At 33.6% G+C, this 21,614-nt stretch overlaps 1 protein-coding gene across 1 annotated transcript in view; it reads left to right on the forward strand.

The window, feature by feature from the left end:
- DNAI4 (dynein axonemal intermediate chain 4) overlaps positions 1 to 21,614 on the forward strand; it is a 113,731-nt gene that overhangs the window by 90,470 nt on the left and 1,647 nt on the right. Inside the window, 7 exon segments of the mRNA XM_054483768.2 lie at positions 777 to 863; positions 2,642 to 2,793; positions 4,275 to 4,432; positions 4,718 to 4,839; positions 10,500 to 10,598; positions 11,362 to 11,588; positions 13,645 to 13,801. Coding sequence (XP_054339743.1) covers positions 777 to 863; positions 2,642 to 2,793; positions 4,275 to 4,432; positions 4,718 to 4,839; positions 10,500 to 10,598; positions 11,362 to 11,588; positions 13,645 to 13,801 — 1,002 coding nt within the window.

Below are 21,614 nucleotides of genomic sequence, written 5' to 3' on the forward strand. Positions count from 1 at the left end.
TTACATATGCATTTCTCGAAATGACCTCCTGTATTAGGTAGCTCATACTGCCGTAACAAAATATTATAGACTGGGTGTCTTAAAGAATAGCAGTTTATTTTCTCATAAATCTGGAGGCTGGAAAGTCTAAGATCCAAGGGCTGCTGATTCAGTTTCGGTGAGAGCTCTTTTCCTGGTTTGCAGTGGCTGCCTTTTCACTGTGTCCTCACATGGCAGAGAGAGACCTCTGGTGTGTTTTTCTCTTTTTATAAAGTCACCAGTCCTGTCACATTAGGACCCCATCCTTATAATCTCATTTAACCTGAGATTCCTCCTAAAACCCCTATCTCCACATGCAATCATATTGGAGGTTAGGCCTTCAACATATGAATTTTAAGGGGACACAATTCAGTCTATGGCAGCTACCTTTAACTTAAGTGTCCTTTATTTTACATTTGAAATAATTAAGTCATCCTCAAAAACTCAAAATATATTATAACCTATTAATACAATCTCAGAAGACTACCTCAATATGTAAAAGAACTTGTTAGCAATTGGTTATTTTTAGGTGCTTATCTTTCAGTCTGCAAATGAGAAGCATTATACTCATTAGTTTTTTTTTGCTTAGGAATATGGAGGTATAGAGTAAAAACAGATGGTGCACTGGCATTTTTTCCTCTCAGTTGAAATGTCTTACTTCTATTTTTAACACAGCTCATTAATATATATCTTTATACATTTACCAATATTTTAATGCTATCTTCTCTTATTTTTAAATGTATTTTTCTGGTTTTCAGGATCTTTTGGCTGTTGGCTATGGGCACTTTGGATTTAAAGAGCAAAAAAGAGGATTGGCTTGCTGCTGGTCAATAAAGAATCCCATGGTAACCCAAACAAGAATAAGAAGCATTTTTATCTGGCTGTTGACAAAATTCTCATAAAGTATATAATTACATGTAATAATTAAATAAAGTCTAGAAAATTTTATCAATCAAGACTATTTTCTTTGGTTTAACTTCATAACAATTAAAATTTGTTCTTGTTGACATAGGGTAAAGATAATTCATTTATTAATTCATTCAGTAAATATTTATTGAATGTGTACTATATGCTGTTATATACGATGATGATAAGTTGAACCATTATTGATTTTCACAGCTAATTATTAAAGAAAACATGAATCTTAAATGAAAATCCTTTGAAAATTACGGGTTTTTTTTTTTTTTTTTGAGACAGAGTCTTGCATTGTTGCCTAGGCTGGAGTGCAGTGGCGTGATCTCGACTCACTGCAAACTCTGCCTCCCGGGTTCAAGCGAGTCTCCTGCCTCAGCCTCCCAAGTAGCTGGGACTACAGGTGTGCACCACCACACCCAGATGATTTTTGTATTTTTAATAGAGACGGGGTTTCGCAATGTTGGCCAGGATGGTCTCCATCTCTTGACCTCGTGATCCTCCCGCCTCGGCCTCCCAAAGTTCTGGGATGACAGGCATGAGCCACCGACACCCAGCTGAAAATTATGTTTTTTAAATACCTGGTTGTTTCTTAATATGTGAATACCTCCTTATCACCTGACTGTTATTCTTAACAGATATAAAATAGATTTATATGACCTTCTTACGGTCATACATTTTTAAAGAGTATGAATATAAAGAATCATAGTAGTAATTTTGCTAAAGAGCCCTAGTCAATCTGTTACTTTAAAGTTTTACATTTAGTTTAAATTCACAACTGAAATGCAAAGTGGAAAACTTAGAGAAGGGCCAGAAGAGCATATAAAAATGACTAAAATTTTTATAAATAGCTCTAGTCTGTAATATCTGTAACAGTGTTTGAATAAACTTAGCGATATGTCATATAGATCTGAGTTTATATAGTATAAAAGAAAAGAAGCAATTTTAAATGTGGAGGGATTGACATTGGATTCATCATCAGTAGTCTGTCTTCTTTTTTATGTAGGTGGTTAAAAACAGGAAAGGATTTAAATTACACATTCAAACAAAACAAACTCTTCATGAGGTTGTAGAACAGAGTAACTTGGGGAGTTTTGGAACTTTTTCTGTTCATTCTTTAAATAATCCAATCATCTGAAACAAATACTAGAAGACAGGAATATATGCTAGATGATTAGTTTTTTTGTTCCCATAAGAAGGTAGACATGTGATGGTAATACTAATCCTGCTGAAAGATTACCAAAATATAATTATTGTAGAAGGCTGTGCTGTACTTCCCTTCCTACTTTCCTCCCTCCCTCTCTCCCTCCCTCCCTCCCTCCCTCTCTCCTTCCCTCTCTCTCTTTCTTTCTTTCTTTCTTTCGAGATGAGGGTCTTGTTATGTTGCCCAGGCTGGTCCCAAACTGCTGGTCTCAAGTGATCCTCCCACCTCAGCCTCCCTAGTAGCTAGGATTCCAGGAGTGAGCCCCCATGCCCAACACTCTATTTCTTAAAGCCACTGAGTGCTGAGGATTCATACTTGTATCAAAGGAAATGACCAAGTGAAGTTTTATTATTTTCTATACTGGAAATTAGGAAGACAGAAGTAACTGAATGTGGGCTAACTCTGCTCACATACCCACTGCCACCAAACTAAATCTCAGCCACCATTATATTCTGCCTTACTGTGGTCTACAAAAACAAATTGAAAATGTAATTTTTTAAAATTTAGTGGCCAGAACGTATTTATCAGAGTCCATATGGAGTTACTGCTGTGGATTTTTCAATTGGAGCACCTAACCTTTTAGCAGTTGGCTACCACAATGGCACAATTGCAATTTACAATGTACGGAGCAACAGTAATGTTCCAGTTCTGGATAGTAGGTAAGAATCTGAGAATTAGATAAATGTATAATACATGCTTTTTCAGGAGGATTTACTCTAATGTTATTTAGTTTTGAGTAAATATTTATGTTGTTACTGAGAGTGATACCATTATTTTTGAAACATTTAATAATCCCTCATATTGTCTTTCCAGCTGGAATGGTCTGTCCTAATAGCTCCTTCAACTTCTTCTCTGCCCATCTCACTAACGAACTTCCTCTGGCTTGACAGTTTATGCTTATTCTTAAACTATTGCTTTGGTTTCACTTCTTCCAGGAAATCTTCCCATTCCTTTCTTTTATGCAACCTATACATACCTTTATCATAGTGCTTATCACACTATATATAAAAATTATTTATGTGTATATATACATAAATCTATCTTTATCTATCTATCTATCTATCTATCTATCTATCTATCTAAGGAGGGTATAAGTTCGTTGAGAGCAAGGATTGAATCTTACATACCTTTCTATCATCAGCATGTCATATAATATTGGACATGTAACAGGAGTCCAGTAAGTGTTTGATGAGTAATTGATGAATAAATGAGTTATATGAGCAAAGCCAAAAAGTTAGAGGTGAAAGATATTAAAAAGGCTAGGATTTTGTAATAGACAAGGTATCAATGGGGCATGTTTGTAAAAGTGTTTGAATAAACTTAGCTAGAACTAGAAATAACCATTAAAGCAGAGGTTCCTAAACTTAACTTTCAAATTATTTGCAGTTTTGTAAGCATAGGCCTTTGTGCTTGTTTCTGAGAAGAGGGTCCATAATTTTCACCAAAAAATCAAAGATATGTATGATTTTAAAAATGTTCAGAATTGATTGCATTGGAGGATTTGTATTAAAAATCAAGGTAGTCAGTACCATGAAAAGAACATCACGTTAATCTGATAGGAAAAGCGTCAGTAATCTGAGAAGTGAGTTTAATTTTTCAGAAAAATTTTAACTCTAATCCATAGAGAGAGTCAAACCAATGGGCAATCTTGAAGCATAGGAGGAAGAGCGAAATATAGAAAGAAGAATTGTTTACCTGGATAAGATTTAAATGATTAACAACTTAATTCATAAAAACATCATGAAGATGAAAATACTTATATTCCATGTGTCTAAAATAAAGTAAAAGTCAGAATTTATACAACTAAACTAAGAAAGAATTAATGAATAGAGTAAGAAAAGTAGATTCTGAAAAGAAAGAACATTTTTGCTTTTGTATTCCTGTTATGATAGCTAGTATAAAGACCAGTACAATTTTTCTTTTGTAAGAAGTAGAAAAACTAACAGTGACTATTAAGTAGAAAAGTGGTTGTCTTTTCTATTTTTAAAAATATTTAACAAAAAAGTCTATTTTTGAACAATAAAAGGATTATATAAATAGATCATGATCTTCTAGAAAGCTGACCTTATCACTTATACTCCAAGGCCTTTAAGAAATTATTACAATGATTATATGTTTAGTATTTTTTTTACTGTTTTAGTGAATCACCTCAAAAACATTTGGGACCTGTATGGCAACTACAGTGGATAGAACAAGATCGAGGAACAACAGGAGATGACAAAAGAGAAATACTAGTTTCTATATCAGCAGATGGAAGAATCTCCAAATGGGTTATACGAAAAGGACTAGACTGTTATGGTAAAAGAAAAATCAAGTTATCTTTTTCTTGTTACGTGCTGAATTAAAATTTTCTAGTTAACCATGTGTGAAAGGTGACAAATTTTGGTTTGGCCAATAAGAAAAAAATTGGGCTTGGTCATGGTTTTTCTAAGCAGCTAGTTCTGGTGTGTGCTAATTTTAGCCTAATTACATGCAAAAGTTGACAGAACTAATATTATTATTTGCAGGAGAAACACACATGATATTTGCGGTACTCTTTCATGTGGTCAATAACAAGTTATATATGTTTTTCTTTAAATACAGATTTGATGCGATTAAAGAGAACTACAGCTGCCAGTAACAAAAAAGGAGGGGAAAAGGAAAAGAAAGATGAAGCTTTGATATCTCGACAGGCTCCTGGAATGTGTTTTGCTTTTCATCCCAAGGTAAATTATTTCACTCTTATTTACCACAGGACATAACAATTTCCAAAAATTGAAGTGTATTAAGTCATAAAACAAGACCAAATATTAGCCTGTTAATGAATACTGTGCCTAATATATTACAGACAGAAAGTAGATAAATGATCGCCTGGGCTAGGGGATGTAGGTGGAAGAATAGGTGAGGAGGGAGGGAAAAATAGGGAATGACTTACCAATGATGATAGAGTTTTTGGGGGGATGATGAAACTGTTCTAAAATTGATTGTGGTGATGGTTGCACAACTCTGTGAACAAACTAGAAACTATTGGATTATATACTTGACATGTGTGAATTATATGATATGTGAATTATATTCCAATAAAGCTTTTTTTAAAAATTGTGCTTTGTAAGTGAAAAAATAAGCACAGATTTAGCTGCTAACCTAAGGTGGAATGGTACATTCCAGTTGGCTATACTATGATCTTTATCTGCTTTTTCAGATAGATAGATGAGAGGTATATATTTCTGAGGAACTATGGAAAAATTCTCTTTACAACTTTGTGCTTAACTCAAGTGCCTCTCCTTGCCCCCCTTGGCCACTCTGCTGCTCTATCATACTTACAGAAACCTAATCCACTTGTATATAGTCTTCTACATTTCAATTCGCATGGTGACTCTCAGGATTTGGGGATTAGAAAGACTACTTAATTTCATGTTTACTAAGAATCAAATCAGAGCACAGTTAATGAAGTCCTCCTTTTTCTTTTATCTGGAGATACTTTGTTTTTTATTTTTAATTTTTATGAGTACATAGAAGGTATACATATTTATGGGATACATGTGATGTTTTGATACAGGCATGCAATGAGTAATAATCACATCATAGAATATGGGGTATCCATCCCTTCAAACATTTATCCTTTGTGTTACAAACGATCCAATTATACTCTTTTAGTTCTTTTAAAGTGTACAATTAAATTATTATTGACTATAGTCACTCTGTTGTGCTATAAAATACTAGATGTTATTCATTCATTCTATTTCTTTGTACCCATTAACCATCCCCACCACCCCCCTACCCCCAACTACCTTTCCCAGCCTCTGGTAACCATCCTTATACTCTCTATCAGTCTGGAGATACTTTGGAATCAGAATATTCAGCCACTATGATAGGCTTTTTCAGAACATGTATTCCATGTTTTCTGTTGCATGTAATATGATCATCTCTTTGGTGACACCATCATCTACCTCATTATGCAAACCAAAACTTGAGCTCCTCTATTCTACCTTATCATCCAAATGATACTTAAATTTGATTGTTCCATCCCTTCCAGCCCAAGCCTGCTATTGCTAATGTAGTTCAGACCTTTCTTATTTTTTACTTTTAGTACTACAGCCATCTTCTAACTTCCTTCATTCTCAAATTCCTTTAATTCACCTTAACTTTGACTCTAGTTCTCAGTGTGGGCAGGGAGAGGAGAATTTTCCCATTAGGGAACATTTGGCAATGATTGGAGATATTTGTGGCTGTTGCAGCTGTCAGGAATTGAGGTGAGGGTGGGGAAGTGCTACCGGTATCTCTGGGAAAGATGCCAGAGATGTTGCTAAATATCCTTCAATGTACAGGCAGCCACCACCCTCCCAGTGCACTCCAGTCCCCAACAGAGAATTATCTGGCCCAAAATGTCAATAATGCTTGGTTGAGACAACCTAGTCTAGTGTCCTGAAGTGTCCTTGGCATAAGGAATTCAAGATGATCATATGGTCTGTAAATAAAAACAGTTTTACTTCTTTCTTTCTAACCTGGTTGCCTTTATTTCTCTTTCTTGTATGATTGCACTGGTTACAACCTCCAGTACAGTGATGAGTAAAGATGATGAAAGCATGCATTCCTGTATTGTTCCTGATCTTAGAGGAAAAGCATTTAGTCTTTTACTATTAGATATGGTGTCAGATGAAGGCTTTTTGTAGACACAATCAGATTGAGGAAGTTCCATTACATTCCTAGTTTGTTGGGTGGTTCTTATTCGGAATGGATGTTGGATTTTGTTAAACGCTTTTCCATATGTATAAAGATGATCATACAGTTTTTCTTTTCAAGTTTGTTATCTGGTGAATTAGATTGATTTTTTGAATGTTTATACCTGGAATAAACTTTGATTGTTGTTTACTACCCTTTTAATATACGAATACATTTGATATACTGAAATTTTGTTTAGGATTTTTGAATCTTTAGTTAGAAGAGAGATTGATCTATAGTTTTCTTGTGACATCTTTGACTTTGCTATCAGGGTAATCGTGTCTGCATAGAATTCCTTTTAGAAAGAATTTTCATAAAATTAGTATGATTTCTTCATTATATACTTAATAGAATTAGCCATCTGGGCCTGGAGTTTTCTTTGTGGGGAGATTTTTAATTTTTAACTACAAATTCAAATTTTAATATATGTAGAGTTATGGTTATCTATTGCTTCTTGAGTGAGCTTTGGTAATTTGTGTCTTTTAAGGAATCTGTCTATTTTATCGAAGTTGTGGAATCTATTGACAGAATATTCCCTTAGCATCCTTTAATAACTGTGGAATATATAGTAATCTCACCTCTAATTTTTTTTTTCTTTTTTTTTGCGACAGAGTCTCACTCTGTCATCTAGGCTGGAGTGCAGTGGTATGATTATAGCTCACTGTAACTCTAAACTCCTGGGCTCAAGCTATCCTCCCACATCAGCCTCCTAAACAGCTGGGATTACAGCTACACACCACCATGCCTGGCTAATTTATTATTTTATTTATTTTATTTATTTATTTTTTTTTGAGACAGGTTCTCACCCTATAGTCCAGGTTGGAGTGCAGTGGAGTGGAGGTTGGACTGCAACCTCTGCCTCCTGGGTTCAAGCAATTCTCCCACCTCAGTCTCCTAAGTAGTTGCGATTATGGGTGTGCACCACCACACCCAGCTAATTTTTTGTATTTTTTTTAGTAGGGATAGGGTTTCACCATATTGGCCAGGCTGGTCTCAAACTCCTGACCTCAAGTGATCTTTCTGCCTTGGCCTCCCAAAATGCTGGGATTACAGGCTTGAGCCACTGCGCCTGGCCTAATTTATTTTTATTTTTATTTTTGTAGTGATGTAGTCTTGCTATGGTGCCCAGGCTGGTATCAAACTCCTAGGCTCAAGTGATCCTCCTGCCCTGGCCTCCCAAAGTGCTGGGGTTATAGGCATAAGCCATGACACCGCCCTGTGATTCCTAATATTAGTAATTTGTGTCTTCTGTCTTTTCCTGATTAGTCTGACTTATGTTTATCAATTTTATTGAACTCAAAGAAATGGCTTTTGACTTAATTGGTTTTCACTATTTTTTTTTTGGTTTTCTTTATCATCAATTTCCACTTTGATCCTTATTATTTCTTTTCTTCACTTTGGTTTTAATTTGTTCTTGTTTTTCTAATTTTTTAGAATTAAAGTGGAGGTCATTGATTTATGACTTTTTTCTTTTCTAATGTAGTTATTTGTGCTATAATTTTCCCCTAAGTACTGCTTTAGCAGCATCCCAAAAATTCTGATATGTTACATTTTCATTTTCATTCTGTTCAAATTACCAATTTCACCCTTGATTTCTTCTTTGATGTGTGGGTTATTTAGAAGCTTGTTATTTAGTTTCCAGATATTTGGGGATTTTCCAAAGGTCTTTCTGTTACCAATTTCTAATTCAATCCCACCATAATTAGAGAAAATACTTTTTATAAACTGAACTCTGTGAATTTATTAAGATTTGTTATAAAGCCCAGTATGTGGTCTATATTGGTAAATATTCCCTGTATACTTGAGAAAAATATGTATTATGCTTTTCTTGGTTAGAATATTCTACAAATGTCATTCAGGTTAAATTGGCTGATAATGTTGTTCAAGATTACTTCTCTTTGCTAATTTTCTTCCTACTTCTCTCAATTATTGAGAAAGAGGTATTAAAGTCTCCAACCGTAATTGTAGATTTGTCTATTTTTCCTTGTAATTCTATCAGTTTTGCTTCGTGTATCTTGATGCTTTCTTATTAGGTACATACATATATTTAGCATTATTATGTCCTATTGATCAATTAGCTCCTTTATCACTGTGAAATGGCCCTATTTATAACTTCTGATTTTTTTTACTCTGAAATCTACTTAGTATGATATTAGTATAGCCACTTCAGCTTACTTTTAACTGGTGTTAGCCTGGTTTATCATTTTTTATGCTTTTTCTTTTAACCTATTATCTCTTTATACTTAAATTTTTTTGTAGGTAGCATATAATTGGGTCTTGCCTTTTTATACAATCTTAAAATCACTGCCTTCTAATTACGCTGCTAAGATCATTTACATTTAGTTTGATTATTAATATGGTTAGGTTTGAGTCTAACATCTTGCTTGAAGGGGGCATATAAAAAATATCTGGCTTCCTTATCTTGAGACAGGACTCTGAAGGGCCATCTTCTCTCCAGAGCTTCTTATACTTTGGACTAAGCCCTTGATTGCAACTGCGTCACGGCTCAACTGAAATATCTGCCCATTCCTGTTTCCCACATAGAGGTTGTTCCTGAGAGCACTCCCTAACACTCTGGCATGAAATCTCAGAGTTTATTTGCTGGGAAACCCAACTTTCAACAGTGACCTTGAAGATCGCTAGCGAAAAATGACCACTTATAAATGGTGTTAGAATAATAAGCATCCATATTAAAAAAGGAATTCGATTTCTATCCTATCATACAGAAAAGCCTTTCAGAAGAAAATGTAGGAAAATATCTCTAGGACCTTAAGGTAGGGAAAGATTTCTTAAAGCACAAAAAATGCTAAATATAACAGAAAATGAGAACTTATGTTCATCAAAGACAGTAAAAAGAAAATAAAAAGGTAAGTCATACACTGGGAGAAGATATTTATAACATGTTATAGACAAAGCAATAGATTCTAGAATATATAAAGAACTTATACAAATGAAAAATAAGAAGATGTATTATTACTAAAATTATCGGGACACAAAAGAAGAGGAAACACAGTGGCCAATGAACATAAAGTGCTCAACCTTATTGATATTCACATAAATAGGAATTAAAAACAGGTGATATAATTTTACATCTAATAGAATGGCAACATTTAAGATTTCTGATGTAACCAACTCTTGAAGAAAATGTGAGTCAGATAACTTTTATATATGACTGTCTGGGAATATGTATTGGTAATACCAATTTGGGAGAAATTATACTTTATCATATAGTTTATTTTTTTCTTTTTTCAATATCATGTAGTTTAAAAGTGTATATCTGTCTTTTCTTTGACTAGTTGTAATGAAAGAGCACTTACTATTTCCCTGGACTGCTAGTTCCATTGTCAGGTAGCTCTAAATGTTAGAAAGTTTCTTATTTATTTTAAGCCAGTGTTTTTCTATGTAATTTCCATACAGGATATTAAATGCTACCCTGATTCCAGCAAAGAACCAATTTATATTTTCTTTTGCACAGTAGTCTCTCAGGTAGTTTGATTATTACAAAATCATGACAAAAGAAAAAGACAAGATTGGTATATTCAAGATAGTGTTTTTATTTTGGGTTCTTGAATTGATTTTAATAGATCCAGAAATATCTAATCTTCTGTTTATCACACTTACTAATGTATCACAAGCCAATGCATTTCGATGTTTTGTGTTGTAGGACACAAATATCTATTTGGCTGGCACTGAAGAAGGTCATATTCACAAATGTTCTTGTTCATATAATGAACAATACCTAGATACCTACAGAGGACATAAGGTTAGTTTAATTATAGTAGGTTGGAACATTTATTTTGTATTTCTGAAAAAATAGTACCATTATACACAGAATATGTAATATGCAGTAAGTTTACAACTTCAGAGTTAAAAATATCATCTCGAATTAAGTGTTTTCTTCTATGGAAACCACCAATAATGTACGGGACATTTTATTTGACTTCTACATATCCTTGATTTCTTCTTGAAAGTTTGGAAGTTTTGTTTCTAAAATACTTTGCTTATGATAACATGCTGATCCTAAAGTAAAATTGTCTTTCACCCATACCTAGTCTCTGTAGCTTATTTAAAAAAAATTTTTTTTAAGAGATGGGTCTCACTGTTACCCAGGCTGACCTTGAACTTCCACTTTATCTTCCACTTGATCTTCCCACTTTAGCCTCTAAAGTAGCTGGGACTACAGGCAAACACCACTGCACCTGGCTGTATATCTTGTCATGATTGTTTCAGCCACATTTTCTTCATTTTCTCCCTCATTTCTTTTTTTTCTTAATACTCTTTATTTTTTCAAAGTATGCATAATATGTGTTAAATTTAGTGAATATTGTAGCGACTATATTTTTATGTTTCTAAATGTAATAATTTAGGGAAGATTCAGTCTCTGATCTTATTCTCAGCTAAAATAATGCCCACACAATAATGAATAGTGTGAAAATCTAGAAATCTTAGCATTTTTAATTTGCTGGTCAAGTTTAAAATAAAAGATTTTAAATATTATTTACCTATGTATTTTTTTTTATTTCTAGGGTCCAGTGTATAAAGTGACATGGAATCCATTTTGTCATGATGTATTTTTAAGCTGTTCTGCAGATTGGGGTGTTATTATATGGCAACAGGAGAATGTCAAGCCATTTTTGAGTTTTTATCCAACTACTTCTGTTGTTTACGATGTTGCCTGGTCTCCAAAATCATCCTATATATTTGCAGCTGCAAATGAGAACAGGGTGGAGATTTGGGACCTTCATATCAGCACGTAACTGTTACTATTTTTTTTGGGTATATTTATAGTAGAAGCAGTTCAAACTAAATGATATCTGATAGTTTTGACACCAGTTAGAGGGTACTGTAGTTACTTTAAAAGAAGTAATAGTTTATGAGAGTCCTTTATGAATAAAAGTAATGCCAGGATGCTATATTAATGTCAATTACTTATGCCGTATGTGGTTTTAAAAATATTTGAATGAAAGTAATTTACCTTGGCTGGGTGCAGTGGCTCACACCTGTAATCCCAGTACTTTGGGAGGCTGAGGTGGGAGGATCACTTGAGGTCAAGAGTTCAAGACCAGCCTGGCCAACATGGTGAAACCCCATCTCTACCAAAATACAAAAACTAGCCAGATGTGGTGGCATGCACCTGTAGTCCCAGCTACTTGGGAGCCTAAAACAGGAGAATCATTTGAACCCAAGAGGCAGAGGTTGCAGTGAGCCAAGATTGCGCCAGTGTAGTCCAACCTGGGCAACACAGTGAGACTCTGTCTCAAAAAAAAAAAGAATAAAGAAAGTAGTTTACCTTACTCATCTCCTCAAACTTTTATAGGACGATATAGGATATAATAGCTATCTCGAGTTCTTACTCATTGCCTAGTTTAGAGAAACATACAGAGGCATTTTTACATTTTTAACTAAAAATTTTCTACAATAGAAAAAAGAGACAAAGTAATTATTTTTGCAACATTTACTTATGCTCTTACCTTGTTTCAAAAATATTCAAAGGGGTATGAACTTAATTAAAATTTTTGATTTACGATATTACACCAAAGTTATTAGAGGATTGTCTAAATTAATTTATTCTTCCTAATATGAAAACTTAATACAATGTTGAAATAAAAAGGTTAATGGTTCTACTTTTTCAGTTGGAAATTATATCTTTATGCTAGTTTTTAGCAAAAGCAGCAGGAAAATAAATTCTTGTTTGAAAGAAATGATGTCAAATTCAATGGATTTATTCTTCATGAGAAAAGGTTTTGCTAGAAATTAATAATTCAGTAACTTTAAAATTTTGTCCTGGTTTGTTTTATAAAACAGTATGAACCAAAAATCAAGGATTACAAGTATGAGGTGACTAATGTATAAAGTGGCTTCTTAAATAATCCCACCTCTGATTTTAATTTTTCTGGAAAACGTGTAATTCCCAGGACAACACATTTTTAAAAGAAGTATACAAACTTGCTACTTGTCTTCTTTTGAGGACACTAGGTAGACTGCTTTAGATGATGAAGACTAGGAAAACTTCTTGTTCAAAATGTACTTGTACATTCCAGAGGTTCATTTGGATAAAAACATTATTCTGTTAAAAGACAGTTATTATTTAAGAAGTTGTGTTAGGGGTCTCCAGAGAAACAGAACCAATAAGATGTATGTATCTACTTAGATCTATTGTTGTCTCTGTCTCTATATATCTCTATCTTTATATCTATCTCTTGAGAGAGAGAGAGAGACATTTATTTTAAGGAGTGGGTCCTATCAAGTATGAAATCTGCAGTGCAGGCTGGCGGGCTAGAATTTCCAGCAGGAGTCATGTTGCAGTCTTGAGTAGAAAGGCATTCTGCAGGTAGAATTTTATTCCACTTTGGTGGATATCATTCTTTTCTTTTAAGGCCTTCAACTAATTGGATGAAGCCTACCCACATTATGGAGGGTAATCAACTTTATTCAAATTCTAGTGAATTAAATGTTAATTGTATTTGAAAAAAAATACCTTCACAATAGACTAATGTTTGACCAAACAACTGGATATCATAGCCTAGCTAAGTGGACACACAAAATTAACCATCACAGAAGTTTAAATTTATGAGTTCACATCTTAATTGTGAAGTACTTTAATTTACCTGGTTGAAATTAGTTCATTGAAGAAATGAAGGTTTTGATTGAGTAAGGAGTGAGGAGCAGTTATTTTGAGTTTGGAAACACTTAAATAGGCTTATGGTTTTTGTTACATTTAATTTAAAAAACATCAAATTTTTCTTTGTCTATTTAAAAGACCATATTAACATAACAATTGAATTTACAAATAAAATATTTCATTACAGTTTGGACCCTCTGATTGTGAATACTGCAAACCCTGGAATCAAGTTCACAACCATTCTCTTTGCCAAACAAACAGATTGCCTTCTGGTAGGAGACAGTGATGGACAGGTTTCTGTGTATGAACTGAGAAATATGCCTACTGTTTTGGAATCTGGCCGGGTAAGACTCAAGAGTAAAAAAATTTGTGTCATTTTATTAGTCTATTCAGTTATACTTTTGTAGCGTGAAAAGGATTTACATTTCTCAATATCTTGAGTGTAATATAATAAAAGAACATAAATTCCAAGAGTCGCTAACTTCTAGACATGATACCTACTAGGGTTATTTTTTTTGTTTTCCAGCCTCGTCTTCTTTATCTGTAAAAGATAATGAGAATAATAATGTTGGTGAGCAAAATAATTGTAAATATTATATGGGAGAACCTAAAATTGTGCCTAGTATGTAATTGGGACTTAATAATTCTTAGATATTCAAAGAAGTTTACGTCATGTATTAAAAGATTCTTACGTAAAATAATTGTATTTTTAGATATTTTCCAATGTTCCTGAAATGGGCATTTATTTCTGTTGGTTTAGCATTATCATATTCTCTTGTTCCACGTTCTTCAAATACCCAAGTTTTGTGTCAAACTTTGACAGACAACTCAGTGTCAATAGATGCCTATTATTTAAAAAAAGTTTTCAATTTAAAATTTTCATTTTTTCTTTATTTCTTATGTTTAAATTGTTATTATAAACAATAATCTGGTAAACATTAGCACAAATATGATAAATATGTTAAAATATTAAAAATATGCACAAATCAATATGAAAAAACACCAAGACTTCAATAAAAAAATGGGCAATGGTCGGGAACAGGTCATTCACAAAAAATGACTAGTAGATATGTTTTAAAATCCAACCTCACTAATAATTTAAAAGATAAAATATTATTAAATTCAAATAGCATTCTCACATATTAGATTTACAAGGTTTATTTAAAAATAATTTTTTAATAAGACTACTCTGTACTGGCAAACATTTGATGAGTCCTCTCATACTGGTGGTTGGAATAGAAATTGGTATAACTTTTTGGAAGCAATTTGACAATCTGAATCAAGACTGTTAGAAATGTTTAGAGAAGGCTGGGCACAGTGGCTTATGCCTGTAATCCCAGCACTTTTGGAGACCAAGACAGGTGCATCACTTGAGGTCAGGAGTTCAAGACCAGCCTGGCCAATATGGTGAAACTCTGTCTCTACTAAAAATACAAAAATTAGCTGGGTGTAGTGGCGGGTGCCTGTAGTCCCAGGTACTCAGGAGGCTGAGGCACGAGAATCGTTTGAACCTGGGAGAGGGAGGTTGCAGTGAGCTGAGATGGCGCCACTGCACTCCAGCCTGGACAACAGAACAAACTTCTGACTCAAAAAAAAAAAAAAAAAAAAAAGAAATGTTTAGAGAATATTGATTCCTTTTAACTAGTAATTCCACTTCTGAGACTAGCCTATAGAAATGTTTATAAATGTAATAAAATAAATTAACTATAGCATTATTCATGAGATGATAAGAAAAGAAAAGGAAAAGGAAAACAGAACAGCATAAATATCCAACAAGAAGGAAATGTGGCCGGGGAAATCAGATGGTTGATTAGATCTGGGTCACATGTAGGAGGTAGAGTTCTGTCCCAACCATACAGACTACAAATGTTAAATAAGTAAATAAATAAAATAAATAAAATGCTTGTCATTTCCCCAGCCTAAAATTCACAGAGCTTATTTCTTTACTTACTTTAAATCTTTGCTCAAGTGTCACTTTCTCAGTGAAGTCTTTCCTGATCATCTTATTTAAAATTGCAACCTCTACTATCTTTCACATTCCCTATTCAATACTCTTTCATGACTTATTTTTTAAATAACATTTACCACCTTTGAATATACATAAACTTACTTATGCATTTTATATTTATTTATATATAAATTTATGTATGCATTATAACATAATTTATTTATATATTTTGTTAATTGCCTGTGTCCCACACCTAGAATGTTAACTCTATGAAAACAGTGATTTTTGTCTCTTTTTTCTGGGTTGTATTGCCATGGACTAGTATAGTGTCTGGCTTATAGTAGTTATTCAATAAATGCTTGTTGAATAAATATGCATTGAAAAACTAGAGAAAAAATTAACGTGCTTTGTATTACAACTATTAGTTATTAGTGGTGGAGTCATGGATACATTTTAGTTTTTCTTTTTACTTACCTGTTTTCCATATCATCTGTATTTTTTTCGCAAAATGCATTGGTTTTCTTACATAATAATTTTAGTCTACTCTGAGGAATGTAATCCTAATGGCTTTTTCATGATATTAAACATGTGTTCATTTCTCACACATTTATTGAGTATCAGATATTTTAACAGGTACTGGGATATTTATCTCCACCATTGAAACTTGCCTAAGATGCACAACTCAATGACCAAAAGAAATTAAAAGAAAATTCCATTCTTATTCAAATGTCTTAAAATGTTTAAGTGAATCCAAATACATAGTTTATAGTAATCTTTTTTTCTTCTTTTGTCCATAAGCCTCCAATTCTAAATGTAGCCTCAAAGCCTAAATTCATCTTTTTTTAAAAAAAAAAAATCTCTATGATTCTCTTAGTCCATCTCACATGAGCTCTAAGAACTTGCCCACAAACTCTGAATTTGCGGTGGTTGGGAGCGGGAATTGAGTTGAGTTGTTTTAAAATTTTTGTTATTGTGTGTTGGAGATAGTGGTGGAAGAGAAATCTGTGAGTATTGACATGTTGATTCTTTTCTTTTCATTGAATGTATGTACGTATTTGTGTGTGTATATTATATATATATGAAACCTGTCAAGTGTGACAATAATCTATCAATATAAGTTGCAGTATTTTGTATACTTATTTTTCTTACTAGTTTGAGCCCCTTGGAAACATATATGTAAGTGTCTAGCACAGTACTAGCACATAATGGGCATTCAGTGAATACTGAATGACTACCTGAATGAACAAACACACAAGCAAAAGACATGGTTTCTAAGAAAGGGACAATAGATATTCAAGAAACTATAATCAAGTCATAAAGAACAGAAATAATGAACTACTATAGAATCACAGAGCAGGAGAATAATTGACTTTTGGAAGGTGAATGGGAAGAGGAAAAGGAAAATAAGAGAATGCTTTTGGGAAGGTTTTCACAAAGGAGATTAAATTTCAGCTATGCTTGGAGGTTTAGGATTTTTCCTTGCAGATAAGGAAAAAATGGGATTGTTATTCCCGACTGAGGGAAAAGCTCGAGCAAAGATAAGGAATTGGAAAGGTTCATGTCATCTTAAGGAACTGGTAAGTTAACTTTTTTGACTGGTAAGGAAGTTGCTTGAGAGAAAAGTGGCAAAGGGGCCAGTATAAGAGTAATTTAATAATTTATATACTGGTAATAGAAATTAAAATAGCCTCTTCAGAAAGCAATGAAATAAAATGGAAAATTCAAATACCATACAAGCCATAGAGAATCACATCTTACACATGTACAATAGGAGACATGTATAAGGAAGTATCAATGTGAGGTGCTTTTAAAAATTTATTTCTTACTTCTTTTTTTGAGATGGAGTCTCACTCTTGTCGCCCAGGCTGGAATGCAGTGGCACGATCTTGGCTCACTGCAACCTCTGCCTCCCAGGTTCAAGCAATTCTACTGCCTCAGCCTCCTCAGTAGCTGTCATTACAGGCTCCCACCACCACGCCTGGCTAATTTTTGTACTTTTTTAGTAGAGACAGGGTTTTGCCATGGCTGGTCTCGAACTCCTGACCTCAGGTGATCCGCCCACCTTGGCCTCCCAAAGTGCTGGGATTACAGGCGTGAGCCACTGCACCCGGCCAATTTATTTCTTATTTCTAATGTTCCCTACGGTAGCCTTTACATGTACAAAAGATTACTCAGTCTACTTTGATTTTAAAAATTCATATTCAAATGATATAAGATTTACAAAAAACGAACAGTTCATCTTAAGTTCTTACATTTAGATTATATATTTTGTTATTCTCTTTTTAAGTCTAGCAGATTTTAATACATGCTAAGTGAGTTTTTGCAACTTAATTAAATTTTCTTAAATATTTTAAATCTCATTTATAAATTTAATATATTGGACTTATAAGTACTTCAATTTTCTTATGGACAAACAAGTCTCAGATACTTAAGGAATTCTTATTAATTTCATAAATTAAAAATTTTAAATGTGATGAATATTATATTTTCTTAAATATTCCAATGCTGTTTACAAATTAGTAAGATTTCAATCCATGATTGTAAGTCTAAATCAATTACCAAAATTACACATTTATATAAGAAGCAAATGTTTCTATTAGACATTCCAGTATGGCAACTTCTCATATACATAATGAATATTTAAAATATTAAAAATATATACATTCCTTAATGCCGAAAATACTAAAGTTATCTGTTTGATTTGCTGCATCATTTTTGTACACAGTGTTTATTCTTCTCAGGGTAAAAAAGATTAACATTGTAAGTAGTTTTGAAGATTATTTTCACAACTAGCCAAGATGCATCTTGACTTAAGATTTTAGCCAGGGAATGAGGCCTGACACTGTGAACATTTAAGGGGATTTACCTAATTACCTTAGCTGCCAGCCTGAGCCCTGTTTTACTGTTGATTTGTCAATGCTCCAAAGCATTTGTCTCCCAGCCCATGTCTCCTAAAGTCTAGTTACACATTACCTAAGTCCTCCATCATCTCATGGAAGTCTGCAACCCTGCCCATGTTGCTGGATCACTTGATTGACTTCAGTTCATTGATTTACTGTATCATTAAATTCTAACTTATTACATTTTTCCTATTCAGTAGGATTACAACTTTTGTAGATGTTTAAATGCCGTCTGATTAGATTAGATTCTATCCGTTTTTTTTTTTTCTTTTTTTCTTTTAGAAAAGGTCTCACTCTGTTGCCTAGGCTGGAGTACAGTGGCCTGATCTTGGCTCACTGAAGCCTCAAACTCTTGGGATCAAGCAATTGTCCCACCTCAGCCTCCCAAGTAGCTGGGACTACAGGTGCATACCATAATGCCCAACTAATTTTTGTATATTTTGTAGAGATGGGGTTTTGCTGTGTTATCCAGACTCATCTCGAACTCCTGGACTCAAGTGATTTGCCCGCCTAAGCCTCCTCAAGTGCTGGGATTACAGGCGTGAGCCATCAGGCCTAGCCCAGATTCTGTACATCTTTAGGGCTTTGTTCAACTCATGGGTAATGGTGTGAAAAATATGCTAATGAGAAAACAATGTTTATAGTAGCCTTGTTTGTATACTGATAAATTGAAAACAACCCAAATGATTATCAGTAGAAGACTGGATAGATAAAATATGACATTTTCACATGTGTAATTACAATACAGATATTTAAATGACCTATATCTTAATGTGTTAATATGACAAATTTTGAATACATTTAAAAAACAGTGTTGAGTGATAAAAGCAAATTTCCACAAGGTAAGTACAGTATGTTATAATATATGTAAGTATTATTTAAACACAAAAATAAAAACATATTCTTAGTAGACACATTTATATTTGGTAAAAGCATAAAATATAGACTGGAATATAGAAGAAAAATACTTAATTTTTGTGTTTGGATTTGAATTGGTTACGCAATCTTTTAATTTGAACAGTATGCTCTACAAACAGAAAGCTAAGCTTAGAGAATCTGAACATTTTTGGCACACCTGTGTGTGTGTGTGCGTGTGTGTGTGTGTGTGTGATTTCAAGGCTGGTAAGAATAATTTTCTTAACAAATCAATTCCATATTGTTAGTAAATAAATATAATTTTTGGATACAAATATGTTTTTCATGTTTTTGGTCACTATATTTGAAAAGCTTAGGGTTTTTTTTGGGGAGATTAAACAACAACAAAAAACCATTAATTAGTTTTTTTGTTACTTACAGCCAAATGTTAATGATATACCTTTTCTTTCTTAGCTTATAGAGAATTATAGTCATAATAATGATTTGAAGTTCCAAAGTAATGTCAAAAACATTATTTCCTACCAAGATATCTTGTCAAGTAACATTATGACCTATAATTTTTTCATTAATTTTAACCAAGAGTGAATCAAAGTTTTGGAAGCCTTATGATTCATTCTGTATGAAAGATGTGCACCAAATTTATGATAAAGGCTGCCCCTGGGACGTGAGGGAAAGGGAAGAACAGTATTAGGAGGTATACAAAGGAAACTATCTTTTATCAGTGCCTTTCAGGACTCTGGTTAGTATCACTTTTTCTAATTGCTACTTTTAATTTTTTTAACTTTTAATCTTTAAAATTTATTTTAATTTTTTGTACAGACAGGGACTTGTTAATGTTGCCCAGGCTCGTCATAAACCCCTGGCCTCAAGTAATCTTCATATCTTGGTCTTCCAAAGCACTGGTGTTACAGGTGTGAGCCACCATGCCTGGCCCTCTGGAGGTATTAAGTGACATGATTTCTGAAACTCTGGCCCCTTCCTGATGACAGCAAGGACCAGAATACTTTTGTGGTAGGATATGGCCAAAGGTTGGCTCCAGCCCTGTCCTACCAGCTTAGGGTTCATGGTTAGGGGTAACACCAGCCTAATGTCTGGCATGAACAGGAGACTGGGATCCAAGGCTTCCAATTGTAACTTTATGATGTAGCTAACTGTTGGCAGGAGTTACCACTGCATTAACATTCATGACTGGGGAAGCACCAGCTCTTCTACTGGCATGATGAGGATTGCTGGTGGTCTACGTCTTGAGCTGTAGAGAATTATGGTTTAAGCCCTTGGGAGAAGTCAGTTTCAATGGAGAGTTACAGAAGCAACTCCTTTTCTGCAGGCAGCCTGTAGAGAGTCACTCTTGGATACTATTTTTACTATTGTGGTTCATTATACAAATGTTTACCATGTTTTTCTCTGTGTTCTTGCTGTTTACATTTTTCCAAATTGAAGGAAAAATAGAAAGATAACTGAAATGTTCAAAAAAAGAGTTTTAGAAACATGAATCTGTAATATATGTAAGAAATTAATGCTGATAGACACTGAAGGCAGAAAAAATAAACCATTGATTTATTATTCAACAAGTATTAATATTTATTGAGTATTTTTACTATGTGATGGGGTCTCAGGATACAACATTGAACAAATTTCAACAAGTATTAGTATTTACTGATTATTTACTATGTGACACGGTCTAAGGATACAACATTGAACACATTTTTGTAGTGAACTCTTACATTTGCCCAAGTGAGAAACTGAAGTAGAAAGAGATGAGTTTGAGAAACATATTAAGGTTAGAATTGATGGACCTGGCAACTGATTTGGTGTGCATGGCTTGAATGATGGGGAAGTGCCAAAGATAGCATAGTACAGGCTAAAAGATAGGAACTGACTTATGTTACATTATCTAAAGATTTCAATGATTTTCTCAAGATTATATTTACTATGTGATAGAGAAACTCTTCTGCTTCCAGCTCCTATCTTTTCATTATTCTGTCTTGCTTAAAAACTCACCTCCCATCTTTGATTTTCATCCTCTTATATATGATCATTTTACCCATTTTAGTGCAAATATCAGTACCACTAAATGAAAAATAACAAAACCCACATGGAAATTGAGAAGTTCTACTCTCTAAGTCAAACATTAATAGATCAGGAAAGAATTTAAGATATCAGTAAGTTTAACAGGTATTTTATAAATAAAGAAGTTTAGGCTTAAGCATTAAGTTTAAATAGGAGCTGCCCAAATTTTCTTCTTACTGAATCTTTATAAAATTATTTATTGGAATTCATTAAAAGAGTCTTTCGGCCAGGCGTGGTGGCTCATGCATGTAATCCCAGCACTTTGGGAGGCCAAGGTGGGCAAATCATGAGGTCAGGATATCGAGACCATCCTGGCTAACACGGTGAAACCGTATCTCTACTAAAAATACAAAAAATTAGCTG

The sequence above is a fragment of the Pongo pygmaeus genome, chromosome 1 (assembly GCF_028885625.2).
Source record: "Pongo pygmaeus isolate AG05252 chromosome 1, NHGRI_mPonPyg2-v2.0_pri, whole genome shotgun sequence".
Lineage (NCBI taxonomy): Eukaryota > Metazoa > Chordata > Mammalia > Primates > Hominidae > Pongo > Pongo pygmaeus.